This window comes from Zalophus californianus, chromosome 9 (assembly GCF_009762305.2).
Source record: "Zalophus californianus isolate mZalCal1 chromosome 9, mZalCal1.pri.v2, whole genome shotgun sequence".
NCBI classification, from domain to species: Eukaryota; Metazoa; Chordata; class Mammalia; order Carnivora; family Otariidae; genus Zalophus; species Zalophus californianus.
In genome coordinates this window covers 76,076,486-76,102,690 of record NC_045603.1, presented here as the reverse complement: position 1 = coordinate 76,102,690, position 26,205 = coordinate 76,076,486, and the positions used below count along the sequence as shown (strand labels likewise).

Here is a 26,205-nt window from a genome sequence, read left to right as displayed (position 1 = left end):
TTAGTGGTTTGTAGGGATTCTTTATTTTTTTAATTTATTTAAAAAAATTTTTTAAAAGATTTTATTTATTTATTTGACATAGCGAGAGACAGCACAAGCAGGAAGAGCAGCAGAGGGAGAAGCAGGCTCCCTGCTGAGCAAGGAGCCCAATGCAGGACTTAATCCCAGGACCCTGGGATCATGACCTGAGCTGAAGGCAGAGGCTTAACCAACGGAGCCACCCAGGCATCCCTGTAGGGATTCTTTAAATTGTCAAGATAACAAACCTGTAGAATTGCATGTGTATTGCAAATATTTTTCCCAGTTTGTTACTTGACTTTGCTTCGTTTTTTTTCTTCTAGCTATAAGGAAGTTCATATTGTTATGTAATCAAATCCACCAATTTTCTTCTTCTTGGTTTCTAACTTTGGTGTCATGTTTAGAAAGGCCTCCTCCATCCAACTATAAAAAGATTTAGGAAATATTTGAAAGAGAGCCATCCAACTATGCATGCAACTTTGTAACAGATGTTAGATCTGGCTTTTTGAATAATTTCGTAAGTAGGACTTGTAAGGATGGAGATTTGAGGGAGAGCACAAAGAAATCATACTTCCGTTTTTTTCTGTCTCTTTCACTCCTTAGCCCTTTTCTATTCAGGTAAAATTAGGTTTAAATGAATATTAAGGATTGTCATAAAACAAAAATCTAGGTCCATTTCTGTATCAGTTAGGGAGGACGTTAGGTTTGAGGTTGGTGTTGAGGAGAATAACTACCATGACTTCCAGTGCTTTGATGAAACCTCAGATGCGAGGCCTTCTGGCCAAGCATCTGCGATTTCATATTGTTGGAGCGTTCGCTGTATCCCTGGGGGTTGCAGCTTTCTATAAGTTTGCTGTGGCCGAACCAAGAAAGAAGGCATATGCAGATTTCTACAGAAATTATGATTCCATGAAAGATTTTGAGGAGATGAAGAAGGCTGGTATCTTTCAGAGTGCAAAGTGATTTGGGAATGTAAAGAATTTCTTTGGGTTGAGTTCCATTGAAGTCTGTCACTGACCTGTGTTCTGAACTATGAAACACGAATACTGGCTTATGGAATAGTTTGTCTTGATAAATAAACAACTAACAAATAAAACAAAAACAAAAACAAAAACAAAAATCTAAGCCACTGCAATATAGGTTAATGGGTAAGAACAAAATGGGGCTGGTGGGGAACAGAAGAAAACCACCAGTTTTCTGTAGCGTCATAATGATTCTTCTGTGGACCACATACAAACTAGATACATCCACAGAACCACTGACAGTAAGAACCTGGGGATATTATTCTACCTCCATAGAGCTAAGCAGACTACAACACTAAAATGTCTATGTTCCAATGCAAGCTAAAATGAAGAAAACAAACCATTATAGGTACATCAGGTTAATGTTAGAAGAAACACAAATGGCACATCCAAGTGCAATTATAATGTGAGGTCACAGGGACAGTCATGTGCTAGAGTGCTATCATCAGATCCCTTTTGATCATAGGCTTTGGGCAGAATGTGTAGTAAAGTCAGCAACTGGTAGTTAGAACCAGAGTTTCTACAGTAGACTAGTCCAGTGTAGACTAGAGTCTTTGGCAGACAGTGATGATGGCTGCAAACCCATTTTACAGTTAAGAGAACTGAGGCTCAATGTCAGAAAGAGTGGCAAAGCTAGGATTTCAATTCAGGTTGGAGGGCCTTACTATACTTACTGCCTTATAGAACAGCCGATTTTAGCTTAGTTGTAGTGATTAGTATCAATTAGCAGGAATGAGTTCTCCAGAAGAGTGAGAAGAATTTAGAAGAGTGGCTTTTAACTGCTGATTGTTATCTATGAATTGATAAAATCAATTTAGTAGACTCTGATCAACATTTCTGTAAACTGAAATAAGACATAACAGAATAAAGTAGAAAATATCCAAGTGTACTGTACATAGTATGGTTACATGTGACTGTGGTTTGTGGACCAGAGTCATGATGCAGCATATAATTCTTACTGTGGTTTTTTTTTTCTTTTTGCCATTTGTGTATTCACCCTGCATTTTTATTTTTATTTCTCCAGCCTTATTGAGGTATAATTGATCAAAAAGCTTATAACTTTTTGAAAATGTAGAGATCAAGGGTGCTGGTATGATGAAGACAAGGGGAGCCTCTGAAAGAACGGTGAGAGATTTTTTAGCAACTATTACACATGAACATTTTGGTTATCTGGAGAAAAAAAAGAACCCCGATGTTTTGTTATATTTTAAAATTATAACTAAGCCTACTATATGGTATTGCTCCAAAAATCTGAAACCATATCTAACAGTAAAATATAATATGCTTGCTTTGCAATTGTACATACTCTTACCTCACTTATATTTGAATCTGTTATCTGCCCCTGGACACTCATTATTTTAATCAGTCTATCTTTTATGTTGGGAGGCAAAGGCTTAATGTCTGTGATGTATCTGGAAATGTTCTTCATGAAGCACCACAGGCATCTGAAATAAAAATACAATATAGTAAATTACATGGTACTGGTACCCATTCTTAATATTTACGCTGTTCTTCACATTGAGTCCTTTCATAAACAGGGTTTACATTTGTATCAGTATTTGCAACTAAAGCTTGCTAAGGTTCAAAAGCCTAGCATGCGCTCTGTTAGGCTGAGGCTCTTCCTTTACATTTTCTTCTCAGCATACCTCATTTACTAAAATGCATTCTAAATGACAAAAAAATTTCTTTCCTAAGTCAGTCTCTCTATTTCCTAAGACACAGTTACTACCAAGATTTCAGTTACATATTCCTAAATAAATATTGGATGAGGGCTTACTTATTGACAAGTTTTATCTATTTTTTTAAAAGATTTTATTTATTTATTCATGAGAGACAGAGTGAGAGAGAGAGAGAGAGAGAGAGAGAGAGAAGCAGAGGGAGAAGCAGGCTCCCCGCTGAGCAGAGAGCCCGATGCGGGACTCGATCCCAGGACCTGGGGATCATGACCTGAGCCGAAGGCAGACGCTTAACCATCTGAGCCACCCAGACGCCCAACAAGTTTTATCTATTAATCCAGCAAACTTTTCACTATTTTTCTTAAAAATTATGTGTATAATGAAATCATGAAAGAACTACATCCACAACGATTGCAGAAATGGTACAAATCATGGAGATAACAAACTTAGTGCCAGGATTGTATATATATATAAAGAAGAGTTACCAGAGGAGGCAGTAATCAAGGCCCATATGACCAACATATTTCCCATGTAGCCTGAAATTCCAACTATCTGAGAAACTCATACTTTAAACAAACATAAATCTTACTTAACTCTCTGACTACAACTACCTCCACATATATAATTTTACATTATATACATATACACAATACATTATATCCTATCCTTCCCCCTTCCATTAGATTAGTTCCTCCCACTAATATCTAGTGTATGTTATTTTTTTCTGTGCTTTTATACACATGCGCACGTGTGTGCACGTACACACACACAACACACACACACTAGCACATTTAAAGGGATGAGGGGGATCACTGTTTCCTAAAATGGCCTCACTGTATACTCACTTTTCTATACCCTCTTTCATTCAATAATATCTTACAGAATTCTTCAAAGCATCAAGTATAATTTTAATGCTCCCTTAATGGCCATATAATATTTCAGGGCATGGAGGATTTATTTAGTTATTCTCCTATTTATGAACATTCCACTGTTTCTAGGACATGTTAACATACGTTGTCAAATTGTTTTCTAGAAAGTCTGTGACACTTCATATTTCTATCAGCAGTACTGGAGTATCATATTCTTCTACATTCCTGAAGCAACAGGTTCATTTTATTTATTTTTCCATTTATTTCCGTTGTCTCCCCAATCCCACCCCCCTACCACTCCAGGAATCCATTCTAATGTCTAGTGTGTACCCTTTCGTTGTATGGGTCCTTTTAACATGCTTGTTGTATGTATTTCTAATTTATATATCTGGTATTTGTCATAGATTTGTTTAGTTTTTCACTCACCAGTGTTTTTAAGATCTACCTACTCTTTTTTTTTTAAAAGGCTACTTTATTTTTTAATTTTTTTTTTAAAGATTTGATTTATTTATTTGAGAGAGAGAGAATGAGAGATAGAGAGCACAGGAGGGAAGAGGGTCAGAGGGAGAAGCAGACTCCCTGCTCAGCAGGGAGCCCGATGTGGGACTCGATCCCGGGACTCCAGGATCATGACCTGAGCCAAAGGCAGTCGCTTAACCAACTGAGCCACCCAGGCGCCCTAAGATCTACCTACTCTTAAATGTTGGAAGATCTCATGTGTGAAAAGTGGTATCTTATTATTACTTTAATTTGTATTCCTCTAATTACTAGTAAATTTGACATCTTTTTATGAACTTGCTGGCTCTCCGGATGTGCTTTTCTCTAAATTGTCTATTCATATCCTTTGCCTATTTTGCTATTTTTTGACTTAAATTTTAAGAGTTGTTTTTGTGGCCAAATATATGACTGAATTTGTATTTGTTCCACAAATATTCAGAGAATATATATTCTCTAAGAGATGTAATGTTCTATTATACATGTATGTCTAAATCTCTCTCTCCATACAAGTATATGTATATGTACACAAATACATTATGTGAATATATGTGATTGTTTGATAGTATTTAATTCTTCTGTTATTTTTCTACCAAATTTGTAGAATTCTTTTTTTTTTAAAGATTTTATTTCTTTATTTGAGAGAGAGAGAGCGAGCATGAGCAGAGGGGAGGAGCGGGGGGGAGGAAGAGGGAGAGAATCTCCAGCAGACTCTGCACTGAGCATGGAGCCTGACACAGGGCTCAATCTCACGACCCTGAGATCATGACCTGAGATGAAACCAAGAGTCGGACGCTTAACTGACTGAGCCACCCAGGTGCCCCTATTTGTAGAATTCTTAATTTATAATACTTGTATTTTGAAATCAAGTTTTACTTTCATTTCTACTCGTTTTTGCTTTTTGTACATTACTGTTTTATAATGAAAAAATTCAAAAATATGTAAAAATAAAATAGGATGACATAAAACCCATGCAGCATAAGTCTAGAATTTTAAAATTTATTATTTATCATATTGTGTCAGATATATTTCTTAAGACATAAAACATTTCACGCTTGATCTTAGCCAAAAGGCCGAAAAGTCATAAGAAATAAAACATTTCAGATAAAAATAAAGCCTTGTTTGTACAGCAGACACCCTATTGACCAGGGAGCCTGATGCGGGGTTCAATCCCAAAACTCTGGGATCATGATCTGAGCTGAAGGCAGATACTTAGCTGACTGAGCCACCCAGGCACCCTCTTTTGCTAACATGTTTACAAGACTCATCTGCAGTATTGCAGATAGGTATAATTTGTTCATTTTAATTTTCCATTTGTTCATGTCTATTTTCAATGCTGTGTACTCTTCCATTGTGTGAACAATTTATCTTTTCTATTGTTGCTGTACAGTTGGGTGGTTTATAATTTATAATTTATTATTATTATTATGAATAATATTCATATGAATTCTCTTGGACAGGTCTTTAGGTGCATGTGTGCTTGTGCTTTGATCAAGTATATATCTAGGAGCAGAATTACTTGCTGATAAGGTATGCATATGTTTAGCTTAATGCCAAATGCCAAACAGTTTTCTGAAGTGATTGTACTGATTCCTGGAATCCATATCCTTGCCAACACTCGGCATTGTCAGTTTTTAAATTTTAGCCAATTTATGAATATATGGTAGCAGTGCAATGTGATTTTAAGTTTCAGTCCCTTATTATTAATTAATTTGAGCATGTTTGTATTTCTTTATTGTTCATTTGGATGGTCTCTTGAGGAGTATCTGTTCAAGTATCCTGCCAAGCTTTCTTTTGGGTCTATGTTTTACTTACTGATATGTAGGAGTTCCTCTTATATTCTGGATATGAGCTTTCTGTTGGTTATATATGTTACAAATATATTCTCGCATTCTGTGGTTTGCCTTTTCATTCTCTTAATCATGTCTTATGTTGAAGAGAAGTATAATCTAATGCAGCCCAATATATTAATGTTTTCTTTATGGTAAGTTTCTTCCGGGTTCTGTTTATGAACTCTTTCACTGTCCTAAGTTCATGAAGATATTCTGCTATGTTTTCTTCTACAAAAAATTCACTAAACGTATTGTTTTACCTTTCACTTAAAAACAATTTTTTTTTAAATTAACTATACTCTATGCCCATTGTGGGGCTCAAACTCACAACCCTGAGACCAAGAGTTGCATGTTCTACTGACTGAGACAGCCAGGTGCCCCTACTTTTCGCTTTTTGACTTAAAAACTACTGGAATTGATTGTTGCAATTGTAAAGAACTATGTAGAATCTGAGAGTTTACCCCACTTACAAGCTTACAAGTGAGCCTATTACCAATTCATGAATGCTGGCAGAAGACCCAGAAATTCCTGGGTCATAGAAAAAGGGCTTTATTACTCACGACAAGAGCAGTAGCCAGAGCTTCACATTTATGTAGGTTCCCCACGCCCTGTAAGTCATAGAGTGTAATGTAGGTAGGGCCCAGATGAATGCTTGCTTATGCGGTGGGTTGTATTGCAGGAGAAAACACCGAGCTTGGGTGATTCACAACTTTTATGGTAAACTGAAGCAAGTCTGCTCTGTTTTTGAAGGAGACAATATTTGCTGCACAAACAACCCTGAGAAATGCCCTAGGTAGAGTAGTCAAGGCCCTACATTCTTGGCATACCCATAAAGTTCATGGCAGATTGCCTCTCCCAACATCTACCCAACACGTTCTTGGCTGAACTCAAATATTTATGTAAGTGTACCACTCTGTCAGCTACTCTAATTAATTTGATCAACAAAGGCAGAAACCAAATCTGTTCACTTTGTCTCTTAAAGCATTTAATTAAGGCTACTATCAATAGTATTCCAAGTACAGGATAAGGCCAATCTGCAGTAATGACCTCGACAGCACCCCCAGGGTCCCAGACTCAGTTAACTGTGAATAAGTATGGAAGGGTGGGGAGGACCAGTAAGTCTCATTTTATTTATTTATTTTTTATTATTTTTTTTTTTTTAGTAAGTCTCATTTTAGATAGACAGGATGTAGTCCAATCTATCATCCACTACGAAACATGCAAAGGAATTTAGATTGTTATTTCAATGACTACATTTTTCTTTTGTAGGACTTCTAATTAAAAAAAAAAATCTGGGGCGCCTGGGTGGCTCAGTTAGTTAAGCATCTACCTTTGGCTCAGGTTGTGATCCCAGGGTGCTGGCATGGAGCCCCACATCAGGCTCCCTGCTCAGTGGGGAGTCTGTTTATCCCTCTTCTTCTGCCCCTCCTCCCTGCTTGTGCTTTCTCTCATTCTCTCTCAAATAAATAAAATCTTAAAAAAAATCTATTATCTGTATTCTCTTAAGGACAACTGTTTCTCTGTTTTTGAATCTGTCCATTTGTTTTAAAATACCTTTCAAACTGTTCTATTATTTGTAGTTCTTAAAGTGTCAATTCTCCTCTATTTTCTGCTGAATCTCTTTCGTGCCATTTTTTTGTAAGTTTTTTTTTTAATTCTTTAATCTCCAGCACACTCCCCGCTGAGCCTGATGTGGGGCTGGATGCAGGGCTCCAGGCAGGGCTCAACCTCACAACTCTGAGGTCATGACCTCAGCTGAAATCAAGCGTGGGTCCCTTAACCAACTGAGCCATCCAAACACAACCCCCCTGCCTTTTTAAGTTTTTACTGTTAACTCTTTTACACAAGTAATTTTTCATGAGAGTCCTGTGTTCTTTGTGTGAAGCCATCCCCATAGTGAAGGGTTGGGTTTTCTCTGCTTAAGGACCCTGTGTTTGGTTGGGCTTCAGTAACAAAATACCAGAGTGGCAGGCTCATAAACATGAGAAATTTAATCCTCACAGTGGTGGATGCTATAAGTCTGAGATCAGAGTGCTAGCATGGTTGAATAAAGGGTCCTGTTCCTGGTTCATATTCAGTGCCCTCTGTATGTGTCCTCACATAGTGGAAGGGGCCACAGATTTCTGTGGAAATTTTAAAAGGGCACTAATCCCAATCATGAGGGCTCTACCCTTATGATTTAAATACCTCCAAAAGCCCCCACCTACATATATCATCACCTTTGGGGGTTAGGATTTTAACATGTGAATTTGGGGCTTACAAAAACATTCAGCCTGTAGCACATCCTATGAGTATTCACAAGTTCCAAAGCAAAGTTAATGTTATTTATTTATCTTGAGGATTCTGTAACATATTCACAGTGAAAATTCAAACCATACACCTGTGCATAATAAAGGCATGAAAGACCAGTTTTTCAACAGGAATTCCACTTTTGGCTGGGACTCTACATCCTTGTCAGTGGATGTGGGTTGCTCTGGGGGTGGGGCATGTGTGACCTCAAGCTAGGTGGCTCTGCAGCAGGGGTAGATTCTGAAGGAGCTGAGTAATGCAAGCTATCTGTTGACCATTCTCTCCATGGGTGGGCAGCAAGTCCTTCTCTGAAGAGTGATCTGAGTGGCATATCTCTATGGCTAGCACTCTCATTTTCCAAAACTATCTTTCATTTAGATGTTTATACATTTTAAGTAATTCATACTGAACGGACTACATGGCATAATAAAGGGTAATAAGTTTAGACTCTCCCAGCTCTCATTCTCTTCTACTCTTTTAGGATATTGAAATCAGATATTCCATTATCAACAGACATTTATATCATTTATTCTAAAAGTTAAAAGCTTAACGAAAAAAACTCCCAATTTTTTGGTAATGGCTTTATTAAGATATAATTGACATAATATCAGTGTTTTTTGGTATATCCAGAGAGTTGTGCATTCATCATCACTATCTAATTCCAGAACATTTTCATTATTCTAAAAATAAATCTTGTACCCATTAGCAGTCAGCTGATAATCTCTCCTATCTCCCACCAATCTACTCTGTTTCTCTAGATTAGCCTGCAGTACACATCCACTTAAACGGAATCATAATAATATATGGTCTCTTGTTACTGGCTTCTTTTACTTAGCGTAACATTTTTAAGTTCTTCCATTTCAATTATTGTACTTTTTCAATTCCAGAATTTCCATTAGGTTCTTTTATTATATACAATTGCTATCTCTTTACTGCTATTGTCTATTTGATGAGACACTGTCATCATACCTTCTTTTTCTTTTTTGAAATCAAGGTGAAATTCATAAAATATAATTAATTAAAGTGTACAATTTAGTGGCATTTTGTACATTTACAATGTGCAACTACCGCCTCTATCTAGTTATAAAACATTTATATTAGCTCAAGAGAAAATGTGTACCTATTAAGGAGTCAGTCCCTATTCCTCTCTCCACTGGGTATCTGGCAACTACTAACTTGCTCTCTGTTGCTATGGATTTATCTATTTCAGTTATTTCATATAAATGAATTCATACAATATGTGGCCTTTTGTGTCTGGCTTCATCCACTTAGCATAATGTTTCCAAGGTTCACCCATGTTGTTCCATGTATCAATACTTTATTCCTTTTTAATGGCTGAATGATATTTCATTATATGGATATACCACATTTATTTTTTATTATTTTTTAAAGAAATATTTTATTTATTTATTTGACAGAGAGAGACACAGTGAGAGCAGGAACACAAGCAGGGGGAGTGGGAGAGAGAGAAGCAGGCCTTCCGTGGAGCAGGGAGCCTGACGTGGGGCTCAATCCCAGGACCCTGGGATCGTGACCTGAGCCGAAGGCAGACGCTGAACGACTGAGCCACCCAGGTGCCCCTGATATAGCATATTTATCTAAAAGATTTTATTTTTAAGTAATCTCTACACCCAATGTGGAGCTTGAACTCAAAACCTGGAGATCAAGAGTCACATGCTCTACTGACCAAGCCAGTCAGGTGCCCTCCACATTTTAATGATCATTGGTGATGGACATTTTGTTTTTTTCCACTTTTTAGCTATTGTGAATACTGCTGCTATGAACATGTATGTACTAGTATTTATTTGAGTATCTAGTTTCAGTTCTTTTGGGTATATACCTGGGAGTGAAATTGCTGGGTAATAATGAAAATTCCATGTTTAACTTTTTTTTTTTTAAAGATTTTATTTATTTATTTATTTGACAGAGAGAGAGAGAGATACAAGCAGGGGGATTGGCAGGCAGAAGGAGAGGGAGAAGCAATCTCCCCGCTGATCAGGGAGCCTGATGTGGGGCTCGATCCCAGGACCCTGAGATCATGACCTGAGTGGAAGGCAGACGCTTAACCAACTGAATCACCCAGGCATCCCTCAATATTTAACTTCTTAAGGAACTGCCAAGCAGTTTTCTCCTTTACTTAATATATGTCTTCCTTTAATTCTTTGAATACGTTTATAATAGTTTCTCTGAAATCTTGCTAAGTCCAACATCTGGGTCCTCTCTAAGGAAGTTTCTGTTGCCTATTTTTTTCTGTGTATGAGTCAAACTTTCTGTTTGTCCTGAAATTTTTTTGTTGAAAACGGGACAGTTTAGATAATAAAATGTAGAAACTTTGGATATTGATCCACACATTTGTGATTATTTGTTTGTTTAGTGACATGGCTGGACTATTTTAGTGAAGTCTATTTCCCTCACTATATGCAACCTCTGATTTGCTTCTTAGTGGGCACCGCTTGGACATAAGTATTGTTCCCGTGGGATGTCAGTGGTTTTGGTAGGGCTCTCTGTGACTCAGCCGAAGGCTGTCAACCTTCCCTCCTTACAGATTAATTGCTCTCATGTTTTCAACAATGTGTGGGGTACTTTTTGCTCCACAATGTCATCCAATCATTTTGGACTCCTTTGTGGGATTCGTTTCTGAGATCAGTGTTTAAGGTTTGTTCTAAGGGCAGGCTCTTGTTAGATGTCCCTTTCCCTGGTTCTTCTCTCTGGTAAATTTCTTTTCCCATTTCACCATTCAGCCATTAAAAAGGAATAAAGTATTGATACATGCCTACGGTTTAGCTTGCATCTCACAGGTAGCTCTCAGACTCTTTGTTAACACTTAGATTTGAACTTCCTTCACCCTCCGTTTCAAATAAAATCATTTTCTTGACAGCTTTAGAATTGTTTTGCAGCCTGTCTTTCTTCTTGGGAAGAATCTCTAAGCTACAATTTCAGAGCTGGGAACAAGGGTGATGATACGCTTCTCTCTGAGTGAAAACCCTACTTTCAGAGCAGAGTGCTGGGTGGTAGCCTCTGGTCTTCTTGTTGCCTCTTCTAGGATGGAACCTCTACCCACGAATGAGCTGGGATAAGGGAGATCAGCCTCCCAGTATTCTCAGCATGCCATGCTGAGACAGGACCTGTGCTCCGTAAGTGTGAGCTAGGTGGAGGGAGCAATCCCCCAACCACTGACCATACTCACCCAAAATTTAGCCTGTGAACAAGTACCTAGGGAGGAGTGTGACAAGAAATGCTGGCATCCTGTTTCTTCCAGGAAAATACTGAAGCCCTTGACTAGGAACTGGGGGGGAGAGGTAGCTCCATCACCTTAGCCATACCCACCTGGAGTGGAGGTATAGTTCAAATGCCACAGACTTGTTGTTCTTATTGAGTTTTAAAAGATTATCTTGAATGAATGTTTTTTTCATTTGCTGTCTGCCCTTAGGAGGATTTCCAGAGACTTTAAGCAGTTGGTTTTGTTTTATAATTTTCAACTTTTATGCTTATTTTACTGGGGAGCAGGTCTGTGCAGCTCCTCATACTTCCTTTTCGGTAAGTCTTCCAAATAGCATCAATCTTCTCATCCATTTAACACCTGTATCCCATTAATAAGAAATACGGTGACTCCTTTTCTTTCAGATATGTACTTGGGCTCTTTTCAAATGAGTTGGTCTTTTTAAGTTTGCTTCCTTTTCAGTGCAAGGTCTTTCTATCCCAACTGATTCTACAACAATTCTTGGAAAGAAATGGTGAGAGAGAGACAGACATACTCATGTATTTTTAAAAATCCATATAATTGCTAAATTGTTTTAAAAATTGAGGTGAGATAGTTTCCCAACTTCTGGCTGGTGGTCACAGGCCTTTCACACTTCCATAGGTATGCTCAGAAGGTAAGGTCCCAACTGCTCTTTATTTGGGCCGTTTGTTTGTAGCAAACAGTTCTGAGAGATAAGGTATTGTCTCCCTCCAAGACAAAGGGCAAGTCTGCTTATTGCTTGTTATAAAACTGTGTATTCCTCAAACTCAGTGGTTTTTTCCCCTGTAATATACCGATTGTGCAGGCATCCATCTGAGCCCTCTGTGTCATCCTCATTGGATTTGGGGGAGAAGGGCAACTGAGGCAAACTGCTCATGTGGCTTGCTGTGTTGTAACAAAGTCCTTTGTCTCTAGCCCAGAAATCTTGTGTCTTCTGCCATTGTCAAACAATATGAACAGTAACAGTCTCATCAAGTAAAATCAAATCCTAGATGAAACAATTTTGTGATGAGAATGGGATGCTGATGGAAACATAGGTTTATGGAAGAGGGAGGAGAAAAGTTCTGTGGGCCAGGTCTGGGGATATGAGACTCCTTGAGATCTAGTAGCAAATGCTCTCCCCATTTACAGCAATTTGTGCTCTAACCCAAAGTGATATTTTAAAAAAAATGGCCCTTTTCCACCTCTAGTCAATGTGATATGGGAAACAAAGGCAGAAGAAAAATTATTAAATTTCCTTACTACCTATAGCCCATTGACAAGTCCTTGAAACAGGCAGAGTGACATTCCTCTAGGGACTCAACTGCCTAGATGTTGACACTTTGCTAAGGGCAAAAGGCAATCCTAGCCTGACCCCCCACCCCCTGGATCCCATAAGCCCACTTTAACATATAAAAATTCTTTTGGAAACTTCCTTTATATCTAAACCCCCCAAGATACGTGTTGGCAATCATCCCCCAAGCATATGGCCCACTGATATACGTCTGAAGGGTCTCATGACTAAGGTTTTATTAGATGGTAATAAATGACCTTTTTCCCAACAATAGCTAGTCCCCTCAAGGTCCTGGAAACCTTGCTTCCAAAATTCCTCAGAGACTTATGCTATCACTAACCGCCTCCCAACTTGAAAGCATATAATGGGCCGCTCCTCATGACCACAGTGCAGCTCTTTCTGCCCACGGGTCCTGTCCCCTGTGCTTTCATAAAACCACCTTTTCATACCAAAGACATGTCAAGAATTCTTTCTTGGCTGTCAGCTTTCAATCCTAACATCTTTCCTACATCACTTACTGCTTACTCTACAATGGCAGAGTCCCCAGATTCAGTGTTTCTTTCCTCTAACGCACCTCACAGCTTGATTAGACATTCATTTCGGCCCTCTGTGTTACTCTTGTGGAATGCAACCCATTGCTTGTGTTGGCATCCATCTGAGCCCTTTGTGTTGCTGCTGTGTGTCTTGGAGGTCAAGAGGAAGTGACATAAACATGCTAATGCTCATACTGCTTGCTGTGCAATGAATAATAAAGTCCATTGTGCCTTTGATCCAAGAGCCTTTGTTCTACCAGCATCCACGAAACAAAACCAGGCTAAAAAAATGTATTAGCTTATAAGAAGGGTAAAATCAGATTCTATACTGACAGTCATTCCCCTTATATTTTCCTTTACGCAGATTTCAGCTATATTTCAAATGTTTCCCCTTTCCCCACAATGCCATCCTTTTTTTCTGCTCCATCTTTCTTCCTAGTCTTTTTCATCTGGGCCCTTTAGGGTCCTCTTCTCCGAACTCAGCTGTCCAGCCTGTGCCATGTATTCTCCACAGTAAATGCCTTCCTCTTTTTGCTCCAGTTCCCTCCAGCAGCAACATCAGGGAGCTGGGACAGAAATAAATTCAGTATTTTGAAAAATACTGCTATGAGAACTATTAAATGGCTCATGAAGACTCTCCAAAAGTCTGTTGGTCAAACAAAGAAAGTTTATTAAATTTACTGCAGCAAGGATTTAACAGGGTTTTGGTAGTGTCTCAATAGGGGAAAGCTACGCAAAAGTACATTCAGGTTTCTCCCTCCAAGATGGGGAGTGGGTTAATATTAGGCAAAATTTGTGACCTAATAGTGTAAGACTGATGGATACAGGGTCTCAAAGCAGGTCTTGGTGAACAATCTATCCTGATAAACATAATGTTTGCTTTAATAATCAAAATGTTTGTCCTAATAACCAAACATTTGTTTAGATAAACAGATGGCAAAAATTTCCTGGCGCAAGTTATATTGACATAAGCTATCTCAGTTTTCAGTCCCATCGGTTGACACAGGTGGTCTAAGTTCTCAAGACAAAAATGAAAACTGGCCAGCTAAAACTTAACAAAATCTTCAAAAGCTGTAAAAAAAAAAAAAAAAAAGGTGGGGTTGGCGGGTGGGGTGAGATAGACATCTCATCTGATAGGAATTGCTCCAAATTTTATAGTTAAAAGAAACAACTTATTTATATTTAACCCATCAGTTATATGATGAATTAATGTAACAAAGAAATGATTTTTGGCATAATACAAATGTTGCATAAAATTTGGTCCTTGGTCACCTTTTCTTCTCCCCATATTCTCTCCCTTAAACTTAGCAATGGCTTCATCTATCATCTGTTAGGAATTTACTCCTAATTTTAGACTCAATCCTTGATCTCTCTTTCATATTTCTATCTGCCTGTCTGATATTTCTAATGGATGTTCTGATTCATTTTTCTCATAAGACACTTACTTCTCCATGATTATCTAATGTTAATCACCATTTTCCTGGTCAACAAAGCTGAAAACTTTAATTTTTGCTTTTTCCCTTTCCTTGGTCCTTCTATTTAAAACTATTCACCATATCCCAGATCCAAAGAATTCTCTAAGGCAGTGCTTCAAAGTGCTAGTCAGTGAGGAGATTCAAGGATGTAAACCAAGCAGTTTCCTGCATGGAGAAGTCCCATCCTCTGGACTAAACAGTGCACTCAGTAAAAGAGTTGATTGTTATTCTGGATCAAGCTCCTTACCTTGTTACATCCCAGAAATAGCTTGCTGACCAGCTGCCAACCTGAACATAACTTTTCCCAAAAGGATTAGGAAATATGAGTCTCAAGCCAAATATGGACCCTCTGGGGGACAACACTCTAGTATGACAATGAAGGTCATGTGTTCATTTATTTGCTTTAATTTTTTAAAAAGATTTTATTTATTTATTTGACAGGGAGAGCACAAGCAGGTAGAGTGGCAGGCAGAGGGAGAGGGAGAAGCAGGCTCCCCACTGAGCTGAGAGCCTGACATGGGGCGCAATCCCAGGACCCTGGGATCATGACCTGAGCCAAAGGCAGACATTTAACCAACTGAACCACCCAGGCACCCCAATCTTTTTGCTTTATTTCCAAGTTCTGGATAATTTTTCTTAAGGTATTATTCTGTTTCCTCTTTTTTTTCACTAAGCACTATGTTTTATTTATTATAATTTTTCTTAAGGTATTATTCTGTTTCCTCTTTTTTTTCACTAAGCACTATGTTTTGTTTATTTTATGTTAGTGGTTTATTTATCAAGTTGTTTGTTTATCTTTATTTGGCCACAGCCAAACTTATAGAAAGATGCAACCCCCAGGGGTACAGTGAATGCTCCAACAATATGAAATCACAGATGCTTGGCCAGAAGGCCTCGTATCTGAGGTTCTGTCAAAGCACTGGAAGTCATGGTAGTTATTCTCCTCAACACCAACCTCAAACCTAATGTCCTTGCTAACTCATTAAGCACTATATTTTATTTTAAGATTTTATTCATTTGAGAGAAAGAGTGTGCGTGCATGTGTGCAGGCAGGGAGGGGAGCAGAGACAGAATCTCAAGCAGACTCCACGCCATCAAGTGTGGGGCTGGTCTCTGGACCTGATGGGGGTGGGTGGGAGGGTTTGAGTGTGTATGGGGGGGCGGGGCAGACATGGGGTGGGATGTGGGGCTGCATCCCACAACCTGTGAGATCATGACCTGAGCCCAAACCTGAGTCCGAAGCTTAATGGACTGAGCCACCCAGTCACCCCAGCATTATGTCTTAAAGTTCCATCCATATACATCTACTCTCCACTTCCCCAACAGCTGCATAATACTCGATGGCACCTCTCCCAGTGATAGACATTCCAATTTTCTGTCACCACAATGGAATTCTGCAATGAATATCTTCATACATGTCTCCTAGTTTGGGCTCTCCTTACCTCTTTCCAAGATTCTGCAACAGCTTCCTAAGTGTCTCTTTATTCCCAACTTCTCCCTAATTCAAATCTCTCTCTACTCCCAGCACAGTTCCAAAACCTTTAATAGCTCCCATTGCTACAGAATTCAACACTGTTATATCATTCTGGTACCCAAAGTTCTACTCCTAATTACATGGTTTTATGTCATACTACTCTGCTATTCATATTGTATTCTCCAGCCAAACTGAAATGCTACTTTCTGGTGAAATACTGCTTTCTGGTCTTCTCCCATATTTCTAACTTTCCTGCTTGTCAAGCCTTAGTCCTTATTATTCCACTCCTTTTTGGATGCATTTCCTTCCATTTCCAATTGTCAGATGCTACCAATCTTCAAATACAACCCCCTTTACAAAGCCTTCTCCTAATCTTGTATATTCTTTTCCTCATCAGAAGTTTCAAAACACTTTGTTAATCCCTCTTTTGTGCTATTATTACTTATATTATAGCTATTTATATATTTGCCTAATGCTAGTTCCATAAGACTGTACCTGCTTTATGCTAGTTATTTCCCACAATCATCAGCATAGGGCTTCATATGCCAAATGTGCACTTTACGTGCTTACCTGAATATTGAGCAACTCCTAAAAATAAGGAACTGTGGCTATGAAGAGATAAAAGACTTGATTCTGGCCACAGAAGTTCAGAGGATCATTTGTATGGATGCATCAGGGAAGTGTCAGGATGAAGACAGGAATTAAAAGACAGGAATTCAGCTAGGCTTTAGTCTGTCTTCCTAACTTGCACTCTTAACTATTTCTCCAACTGTTTTTACTGACAAAGAAAATCCTATTTGGATTAGGCATAAAATTTAAGCCAAGAATGAAAGCAAGATACTTTTCTCAGGACTCTAAACAAGCCTGAATTATACATAGGAGAATCAACAGATTTCTCTTATAAAAAGTGACTGTGGGGGCACCTGGGTGTCTCAGTTGGTTAAGCATCTGCCTTCAGCTCAGGTCATGATCCCAGGGTCCTGGGATGGAGCCCTGAATCAGGCTCCCTGCTCAGAGGGGACTCTGCTTCTCCCTTTCCCTCTGCCTACCCCCCACCCCGCTCATGCTGTTTCTTGAGCATGCACTCTCTTGATCTCAAATAAATAAAATCTTAAAAAAAAAACCCAAAACACGTGACCGTGGACTGAGGGCCAGAAGTTTATGAGATATAATGCAAAGGTTACATCTCAGTGATTTCAAAAGCACTCAGCAGATTAAGATAATTGTTCTCCTCAGCCTTAATTTTTACATGGCAATATTTTAAATGTAATATTAATGAACTGAAAGCTCCTGGAAAGAAGCAATTGCCACTGTAATGGCAACTTCCAGCACAATATCTCATGTGAAATAATTAATAACAATAACTAACACTTAGTGGTGCTTATTACTTGCTAGTGTTAAAATAAAATAACATGGAGACCAGGCTTGAAAATCCCTCAAGCAGACAAAACCAGCTAGGTCATATAAGTGAAACTTAATCTAGCTTATATCATGATTGTAAGAGAAACTTAACCTAGGTTATTTCTTGCAACTGTCTCTGATAATGATAAATAACACTCAAATCATCTTCCTAAAGTAGTATAAGAGAATCACTTTTAACCAATCCCCTGCCATCTATAAACTCCCATTTAAAAAAAAAATTAATTCCAGTATCTTTAACAGTGTTATATTAGTTTCAGATGTACAATTCAATAATTCTATACATTACTCACTGCTCATCATGATAAGTGTACTCTTTAATCCCCTTCACTTATTACCCATCTCCCCCTGCAACCCACTGCCCCTCTGGTAACCATCAGTTTGTTCTCTATATTTAAGAATCTGTTGCTTGGTTTGTCTCTCTCTTTTTCCTTTGCTCATTTGTTTTGTTTCTTAAATTCCATGTATGAGTGAAATCATATGGTATTTGTCATTCTCTGACTGACTTATTTCACTTAGCATTACATTCTCTGGCTCCATCCATGTTGTTGCAAATGGCAAGATTTCATTCTTTTTTTATGGCTGAATAATATCCCAGTGCGTGTGTGTGCGCATGAGCATGTGTGTGTGTGTGTTTCACGTCTTCTTTATCCATTCATCTATCAGTGGACACTTGGGTTGCTTCCACAATTTGGCTATTGAAAATAATGCTGCAGTACACATAGGGGTACACAAACCTGTACCCCTGAAACAAATAATACATTATATGTTAATTAAAAAAAAGGAAGAAAAAAATAAACATAGGGGTATATATATCTTTTTGAATTAGTGTTTTTGTATTCTTTGGGTAAATACCCAGTAGTGAAATTATTGGATCATACAGTAATCCTATTTTTAACTTTTTGAGGAAACTTCATATTGTGTAAATTCCTCTTATAAAAAAACAACTGTAAAGATTAAACAACTTTCTCATTCTCACTTCATAAGCCATCCTGTAATTACATGCCTCTGAGATTCTAACCACTTCTGGTTTGAAGTCTCCCTGTTTGCTAACAATTTGTTGCTCATTCAGTAAAATATTCATATCAAGTAAAACTCTCTGAATTTTATTTTGACAGTTTTTGGTGTCAGAAGTGGGATCCAAAGATGACCACCGCCCCCCCCCACCCCCGGCCCCAGCTCAGCCCCAAGGCCAGTGAGTAACCAGGTGCCAACACCCATGAAGCCCATTGCACACTTTCTTATCAACCATGGAATTCCAGGGTAAGTCTTTCTCAGATTCAAACTCTACTCCCTTTGTGTTGACCTTTCTGGTTTTACTAAGCAACCTTTGTTGAAGGTTTTCAGTAAGTCACACTATTCTGTTCAAAAGAGGGGGAAATGTGTGATATTCTCTGTTTTGGAACAGCTGTTGAAAAACAGTACCCCTGATAATTAAGATTTCCTAGGGAATCTAAGGCAAAGATGGTTTCTACCTGGTCCAAAACTCAGACCAGGATCTTATGCCTTTTTGGAAAAATGGGTGAACTTTACAAAGAATAATTGGAACTGCAGTGACCATTTTGGGAAAATCATTAACTTAGATAAAATAGTCCACCTTAGGGGCACCTTTTAAAAAAGAGGATCACAAATTACTTAAAAACAATAAATGCATTCATTAGTTGGTATGCCAAAGTATTTAAAAGACAAGATGACTCCAAAAATAGCTTCTCTAAAGAATTCTTATAGCACACAAGTAAAAAAGTTGTGGTAAAAAGCTTAAATCATCTGAGCAGATAACCTTAAATTATTCTATCTGCCAGAAACACAATTTGGGTCCCGCTATTCTTTTGAGTTTTGTATTACTGTACCTGACACACAGCTAAAATTTTTAAACGAAAGCTATAAAATCTCTGTTTACAACCGTCTATATATCAATGTATATGTGTCTATGTATGTATGTTATGCATATGTGATTTTCAAAAAGAGCTCTATTTAATTGGCTTAAAGAAATATGAATACTTAAATAAGTTAAGTATTCTTAAAACTCTCAGAAATGTAGAAACTAACCCAAATGCTTTTCAAGTTCATAAGATCTGGGATAATCTTCAGTGCATAAAAACTTTGCAAATAGTTTAAATGTGTTGATTTAATTAAAACAGGCATGTCTTCTTAGTAGTCAACATTAAACATAATGCCAATATACAATCTTTCCTACCTGGGTTTACTAGTCAAATAAGCTGATGCTATCTTTGTTACAAAATTTGTAAGCAAGAAAAACCAAAGATGTTAGTTAGGTATTTAATATTTAATCCAAGCGTAATTATTAAAAACAAATAAATTAAGATTAAATAAGATGATGGATATTCATCTAATGTAGATGAATGAAATGAAATGAAATGTAGATCATTTCCAAATAGATAATATACTGAAACATTAATTGTTAAACATATGTTTAAGTTTATTTACTTTTGAGGTGCCTGGGTGGCTCAGTCATGAAGCGTGTGCCTTCGGCTTAGGTCATGGTCCCAGGGTCCTGGGATTGAGCCCCACATCGGGCTCCCTGCTCTGCGGGAAGCCTGCTTCTCCCTCTCCCACTCCCCCTGCTTGTGTTCCCTCTCTTGCTGTGTCTCTCTCTGTCAAATAAATAAAATCTTAAAAAAAAAAGTTTATTTACTTTTGGCAGCTTAATTTTTATAAAGAGACAAAAATACTTGGATCTATTTTTAAACATGTCTTTTGCCACATTAAAAAAATGTACTATGAAGAAGCACATGTCTCTAAAAAATATACTTTCTTATAATTAAGTGTTCATAAATTTGCTAATCTACTACAAGATGCTGATGTATGCCAGATGTTTACAACTGCCTTCTTCCTAGTTTTCATTGGAAAATAAAGGTTACTAACAGTTAAAATTTATAATCCATATATAAAAATAAGCCTACTAAAACAAGAGTAAAAGAAAACAACTATGTATACAAAGTATGAGAGGAGAATAGGATGCGTTTTTTATATGAAGAGTACACAAAGAATATAGGATGTGTTCTTATTAAGGAAAAAAAGAGTAATCTTGTCCTAAAGTAAAATGGTTATCCCAGAATGAGAAAGAAAAAAGGAATAAGACAAAAATCTAAATGGATACAGAAAGTTGCAGGCTTGTGAAGAAATTCCATGCTGCATGGTCAAAGTTAGCTAAAATTAAAGTGATTTATTTATAAAATTTTCCAAAACTGAGTTGAATAATACACTAATACAAAACCACAGTTTAATTTTCTCCCTGTTAAAAGGACAAAGTTTCTTAGATTGTTAGTCTGCTCTTAATAAGAGATTATGAAAGGTTTTTCTTTACCTTCTGTGTATTTTGTCTAGGAAACAAAGATTCAATGTCTTAATGAAAATAATTTCCTGTGTTTCACTTTGTCTTTATCAGGTTTTTGATTGCTTAGGAAAACAATCTTTTCAATATTAAAAGAGCTAAGTTTTTTTTTTTTTTAAGATTTTATTTATTTGACAGAGAGAGACACAGCGAGAGAGGGGTGAGTGGGAGAGGGAGAAGCAGGCTTCCTGCGGAGCAGGGAGCCCAATGCGGCGCTTGATCCCAGAACCCCAGGATCACGACCTGAGCCTAAGGCAGACGCTTAACAACTGAGCCACCCAGGTGCCCCAGAGCTAAGGTATTTTTAACAACTATGTACTTTCTGTATTTGCTTTTGAAGTCTTTTTGTTGCTTTGGTTAAACAGATAACTAAGTATTATTTCACAATGACCTGTGATCCTATTTAATTAAGTGGTGTTTTGTTTTGTTTTGAGAGGGAGGAGGAGGGGGAGAGTGAGAGAGAGAATCTTAAGCAGGCTCCATGCCCAGCACAGAGCTGGATATGGGGCTCGATCGCTCAACCCTGAGATCATGACCTGAGCCGAAATCAAAGAGTAGGAGGCTTAACTGACTGTGTCCTCAGGTGCCCCTAATCAAGTGACTGAAACCTTTTGACTTTTACAAACTTCTCAAAATCAAATTTTAAATGAAGTCTTTTTGACTTCGAACTAACTTTGGGGTATTCCCAAGGCTCCCTGGAAGATCTATTTTTTTTCTCTCCTTATAAAAATGGAGACATTGAACTATAAATTTCTCAAATGTTAAATTGCATGGGAAACATTATCAAGTAAAGGGGAAGCTTAATCTTCTTAGATTGTATTTGTATGGATATATGTTATTAATATAAGTGTTCCAGAAATTGCATAGAACTTCTAGGAATCTGATATGCCCTGATAAAATGTTATCAGTTATTTTTAAATGTTGTATGCCACAGGAATAGCCAAACTTACCTGTCAATCACATCATTTTTTTTTTTACAGTGAACTCTTTAACCAAGGCTATTTTTAAGTCTTTTGTCATTCACAGACAGTTATTGTTTTACACTTAATTCTTCTATGAAAGCATTTATAATCAACTACAGGCCAGAATGCTTTGTTTTCAAGGAGATTCATGGAAAAGACACTGACATATACTCTAGAATAGAAGTTTCTGATAATTTTAAGATCGTACGACTTAACTAGGTAAGAATTTCTAGCATGCTATGGAGAAACTGATTGATCCATAATACTGCTAACCCAAGAGCAAGAAAACAAGAATTGTTTGTTCACGGGACTAAACTAATGGAGATGATTATAATTTTTATGACATTGTTTGCAACATTTTTGGTTCTTTACTCTTTTACTCTCCAAATTTAAAGAACCCCTTTTCTCCTATCAAGCCACTATAGAACTTATAACAATTTGGTAAACTTTTGTAAACAAAAACTAAACATTTATCTTTTTCTCCCTACCTGATCCCTTCAGAATTCAAAACAAAACAACAACAAAAAACCCTTATTGGGTGTACTTATTTTCATGGCAGTATAGGTATTTGCATAAATTTAACAAGAATTTATTCTCTTTGTAACAGGACACAATTGGACAAGCCCTTGGCTTGGCTTCTTGGCCTGAAGAGGTGTTTAAACATCTAATCTGAGATTTCTAATTACCAGATAGTTTTTAAGAAGCTAAGGTTTGATTTGTGGAGCCAATAAAACCCTTTGAGTTACCAGAGCTTGGACTGGAATATCATATTTGAAAATGTGCATAAAATCACTATTCTGCTGCACTTATATAAATAACAAGCTGAATTTAATGAGACTAAACTTACTTTACAATTTTATTGTGATTATCTTTGGTAAAAACGAAGTGACTATAAGAGAGAAAAGCTGTTTCAATAGAAAACTATAGTATACCTATTATCAGATTCTTGTCCTGTTCATTATCTTTGAGGTTTTGTTATCTATCTGTAAACTGAACTGGTCCTGAATTCTTCCAGTTTCCTCCAACACCTGGCTACAGCTTTCCAAACTAACATTTCCAATTTCTCTCACCATTCTGACTTGGAATAAAAACTAAAATTGCCCCTTAACCCAAGCCCTACAACCTAAAGCCAGACAACTTGATATAAACCTCAGAGATATCACCACAACAGATCATGTACAGACAACCTTAGTGCTTATTTCTATACAGGCCACTCAGAGAGTTCACCAGAACACCCAATGACATCATCAAAGTCATTCAAAACGGCAAATCAGGAAAATCCAACAGATTGAAACTGCCATCCTCACTCCACTATCTAAAGATGTTTTGTGCTCAAATCTAGAAATTTTCTTGACTGGCTGCTCTTCAGATTCAGAAACTGAGTTTGTAATTCGCTCCAACGATTAATTTTTATCCTTCTTTTGTTTCCATAGAAATGCCTGTTTGCTCACACTGTATAGAGGCCCAACTTAGATGGAGGCTCTCCTATAACACTCCTGAAATAAGACATCCTCATGTTTATCCTAAGTAATCATAACATGATTCAATAGTGTGAGGCACTAATACAATATTAAAAAACTTACTTTCCACCAGGTCTAAGAAGCATTCTGTGATCCATTCCAAAAAAAGACATTAGAACTTAGAGATTTAGTTTATTAGAAAAGACACGAACAAAAGACTGCTTTTAAATCTCAGAGGGATCTCTTCTGCAAAATCCCTACAATTACAGCAAAAATCTATAAACTCTCTAGCCAGAGTTATATTAGACAATTGCACAGCCTTAGACACCCTAACCACTTAATAAGGAGATGCATATGCTCTAACTGGTTAAAGAAATTTTTTTCCATGTTAATAAATTAGGAATAATTACCCCCAATTTAAAAGATCTTAAAGATCAGATGTCACTCTTTCATCAAATAGGTGATACTTCTTTCACTGATTTATTTGGTTGGTTAAATCTTGGCTCCTGGGAATCTCTGCTTCCAGGAATTTTTCAATCCTTGTCTGTTACTTCCCTCATAGTCATCATATTAACCTTGCTAGTTATAGGAGTGCCAACAACACTGACTCCATCTTTGGCCCTCCATTTTGTTTATACTCATGCAATGACCTCCCTCAGGGCTACACGTTCCAGGCCACTTGGACGTTAATGTATGCCCTGACCAGAATGCAGGAAGGCTTACTCTGATCTTCCCTCAAGTGGCGTACAGAAGGCACACTTCAGATAACTAGGAGAGATGACTGGTGCACAAAAAGTGCCACTTTAGATAACCAGGAGAGATGACTGGTGCACAGATGGCGCCACTTTAGATAACCCCCCCTTGACCGCATCACAATGCCCCTTGCTCTATAAAAGCTGTAGCTTAAGGTTTGGACTGGGTGGAGAAGAACTGCATAGCACCTGGATCATTTATCCACTGGCTCCCCCTTGTCAGTAGGTTACATTGGCTTGCTCCATTTTTGGCTTTCCAAGTGCCTACTCAGTCTGCAGGATACTTTACTGTACCTCCCCCACCTTCTAACACTAGTGCACTGTATCCTCTCAAGAGTTTTAAATGCCTTTCAGCAGCCACTCACACACCAAATGATATCCATCAGGATTACACAATTCAAAGAACTCAATAATCCTACTGCCCATGCCTACAATGACTATACAACTGTTTGTAATGGCAACTGCATGACCATACAACCCAAAGACTACATCAACAGTGGTAGTGAGAGTAATAGCCTATTGGCTCACACTTTCAGCTTGCTTGCCGAGGGAATGACCAAAAGGGGGTTAATTTTTTAGATAAAATAAAATGGAGACCACGCTTGAAAATCCCCTAAGCAGACCAAACCAGTTAGATCATATAAGTAAACATAATCTGGTTTATTTCATGAACGTAAGTGAAATTTAACAAGTTATTTCTTGTAAATCCCTCTGATAACCATAAACAAAACTTAAATCATCTCCCTAAAATAGTGTAAGATAATTACTTTAAACCAATCCCTCGCAGTTCTTTAAATTGTGGTACCAATCATTGTAATAACCAATCACTGTAAAGGTTAAACAAACCTAGTTATTCTCAGTTTATAAGCCATCTTGCAAAGACATGCCTCTGAGATTCTCGTTTCTCCCTAAAATATTTATTATCAAATAAAGCTCCTTGAAATTTCTTTTGACACTAGGCATCCTTCTAAGGACTTTACATACGTTAAATTTATTCCTCACTATAACTCTATGAGATAGGTACTGTTGTTAAACTAATTTGATAGATCAAGAACTCAGGCACAGAGGTTAAGTTACTCTCCATGGTCACACAGCTGGTGAATGGGACTGGGAGCGGAACCCTGTAATCGCAACCAAGCAATCAAGGAGCCGTGCTGCCTCGAAGAATCAGTACCTATCCCAGTTACAGGAACTGGTGGAACTTTGCTGAAGGCTTCTGAGAGCCACATCTAGTGTTTTGTTTTGTTCCATCAAGGCTTTCAGCTCCCGTCAGAAACAGGCCACTGCCAGGAATTGCCTGGGCATCAAGCTGTCAAGGCTGACTAAGAGTTCGGACACCCATCTGGGGGCGCCCAGGGCGGACAGCGGGACAAACCTGCCTAGCAGCCCACTTGACACAACTGTCCTCTACGAGGAGACAACAAATCAGGAACTCAGAAACAGAAACACCAGCGGGGCCTCTTCAAAGGTCCAGAGCTGGGAAGGGGCGGGGAGGGAGAGCAAGCACAGGGCTCGGCTGGGGCGGGGCGAAGGGGAGGCGGGGACAGGGTGGACTCACAGATCCAGAAGCTGACTGACCCGCCGCGAGCTAGGCATCGCGGCCGCCCAAGAGAGCCTCTTCCGTGGTCCCAGGGCCGCCCAAACGGAGCCAGAGACCGTCCGTCAACTCCTGCCCCCCGCGCGACGCGTAGGCCCTCGTGACGTCACACGGCTTCTTCCGGTGACCGGGACGCAGCCACGCTCGGGACTACGGAGGGAAAGAAGAGAAGGGAGGTGATAAAATGTAGAGTAGCCCTAAACTCGGTGAGGCGCGACGGGAGTTGTAGTTTCTCCAACTCGCGGGCTCCGTTTACGGGCGGTTTCCCAGGAGTTGAAACCCCGCGCGCAGCCTCGCTGGGCACACCTCCAGTGGCGCTGTGCTTAGAAGCCGCTGCACTTACTGTAGGGACGTATTTGATGCTGGTCCGTGCACTTGGCGACACATACCGGAGACTCCCTTGGAAATGGACTCCATTAACGTGAAACGGAGCGTTTTAGAGCAACCAGGAGTGACCGCTGTT

At 38.4% G+C, this 26,205-nt stretch overlaps 1 protein-coding gene across 1 annotated transcript in view; it reads right to left on the bottom strand.

The window, feature by feature from the left end:
- The window catches only part of AMN1 (antagonist of mitotic exit network 1 homolog), a 52,575-nt gene extending 26,690 nt beyond the window's left edge, over nucleotides 1-25,885 (bottom strand). The window contains exons 1-2 of the mRNA XM_027595490.2: nucleotides 25,704-25,885; nucleotides 2,353-2,485 (exon numbers count right to left, since the gene is read on the bottom strand). Coding sequence (XP_027451291.1) covers nucleotides 2,353-2,485; nucleotides 25,704-25,741 — 171 coding nt within the window. The 5' untranslated portion in view covers nucleotides 25,742-25,885. The remainder of the gene's footprint in view (nucleotides 1-2,352; nucleotides 2,486-25,703) is intronic.
- Between the last annotated feature and the right edge of the window lie 320 nt (nucleotides 25,886-26,205).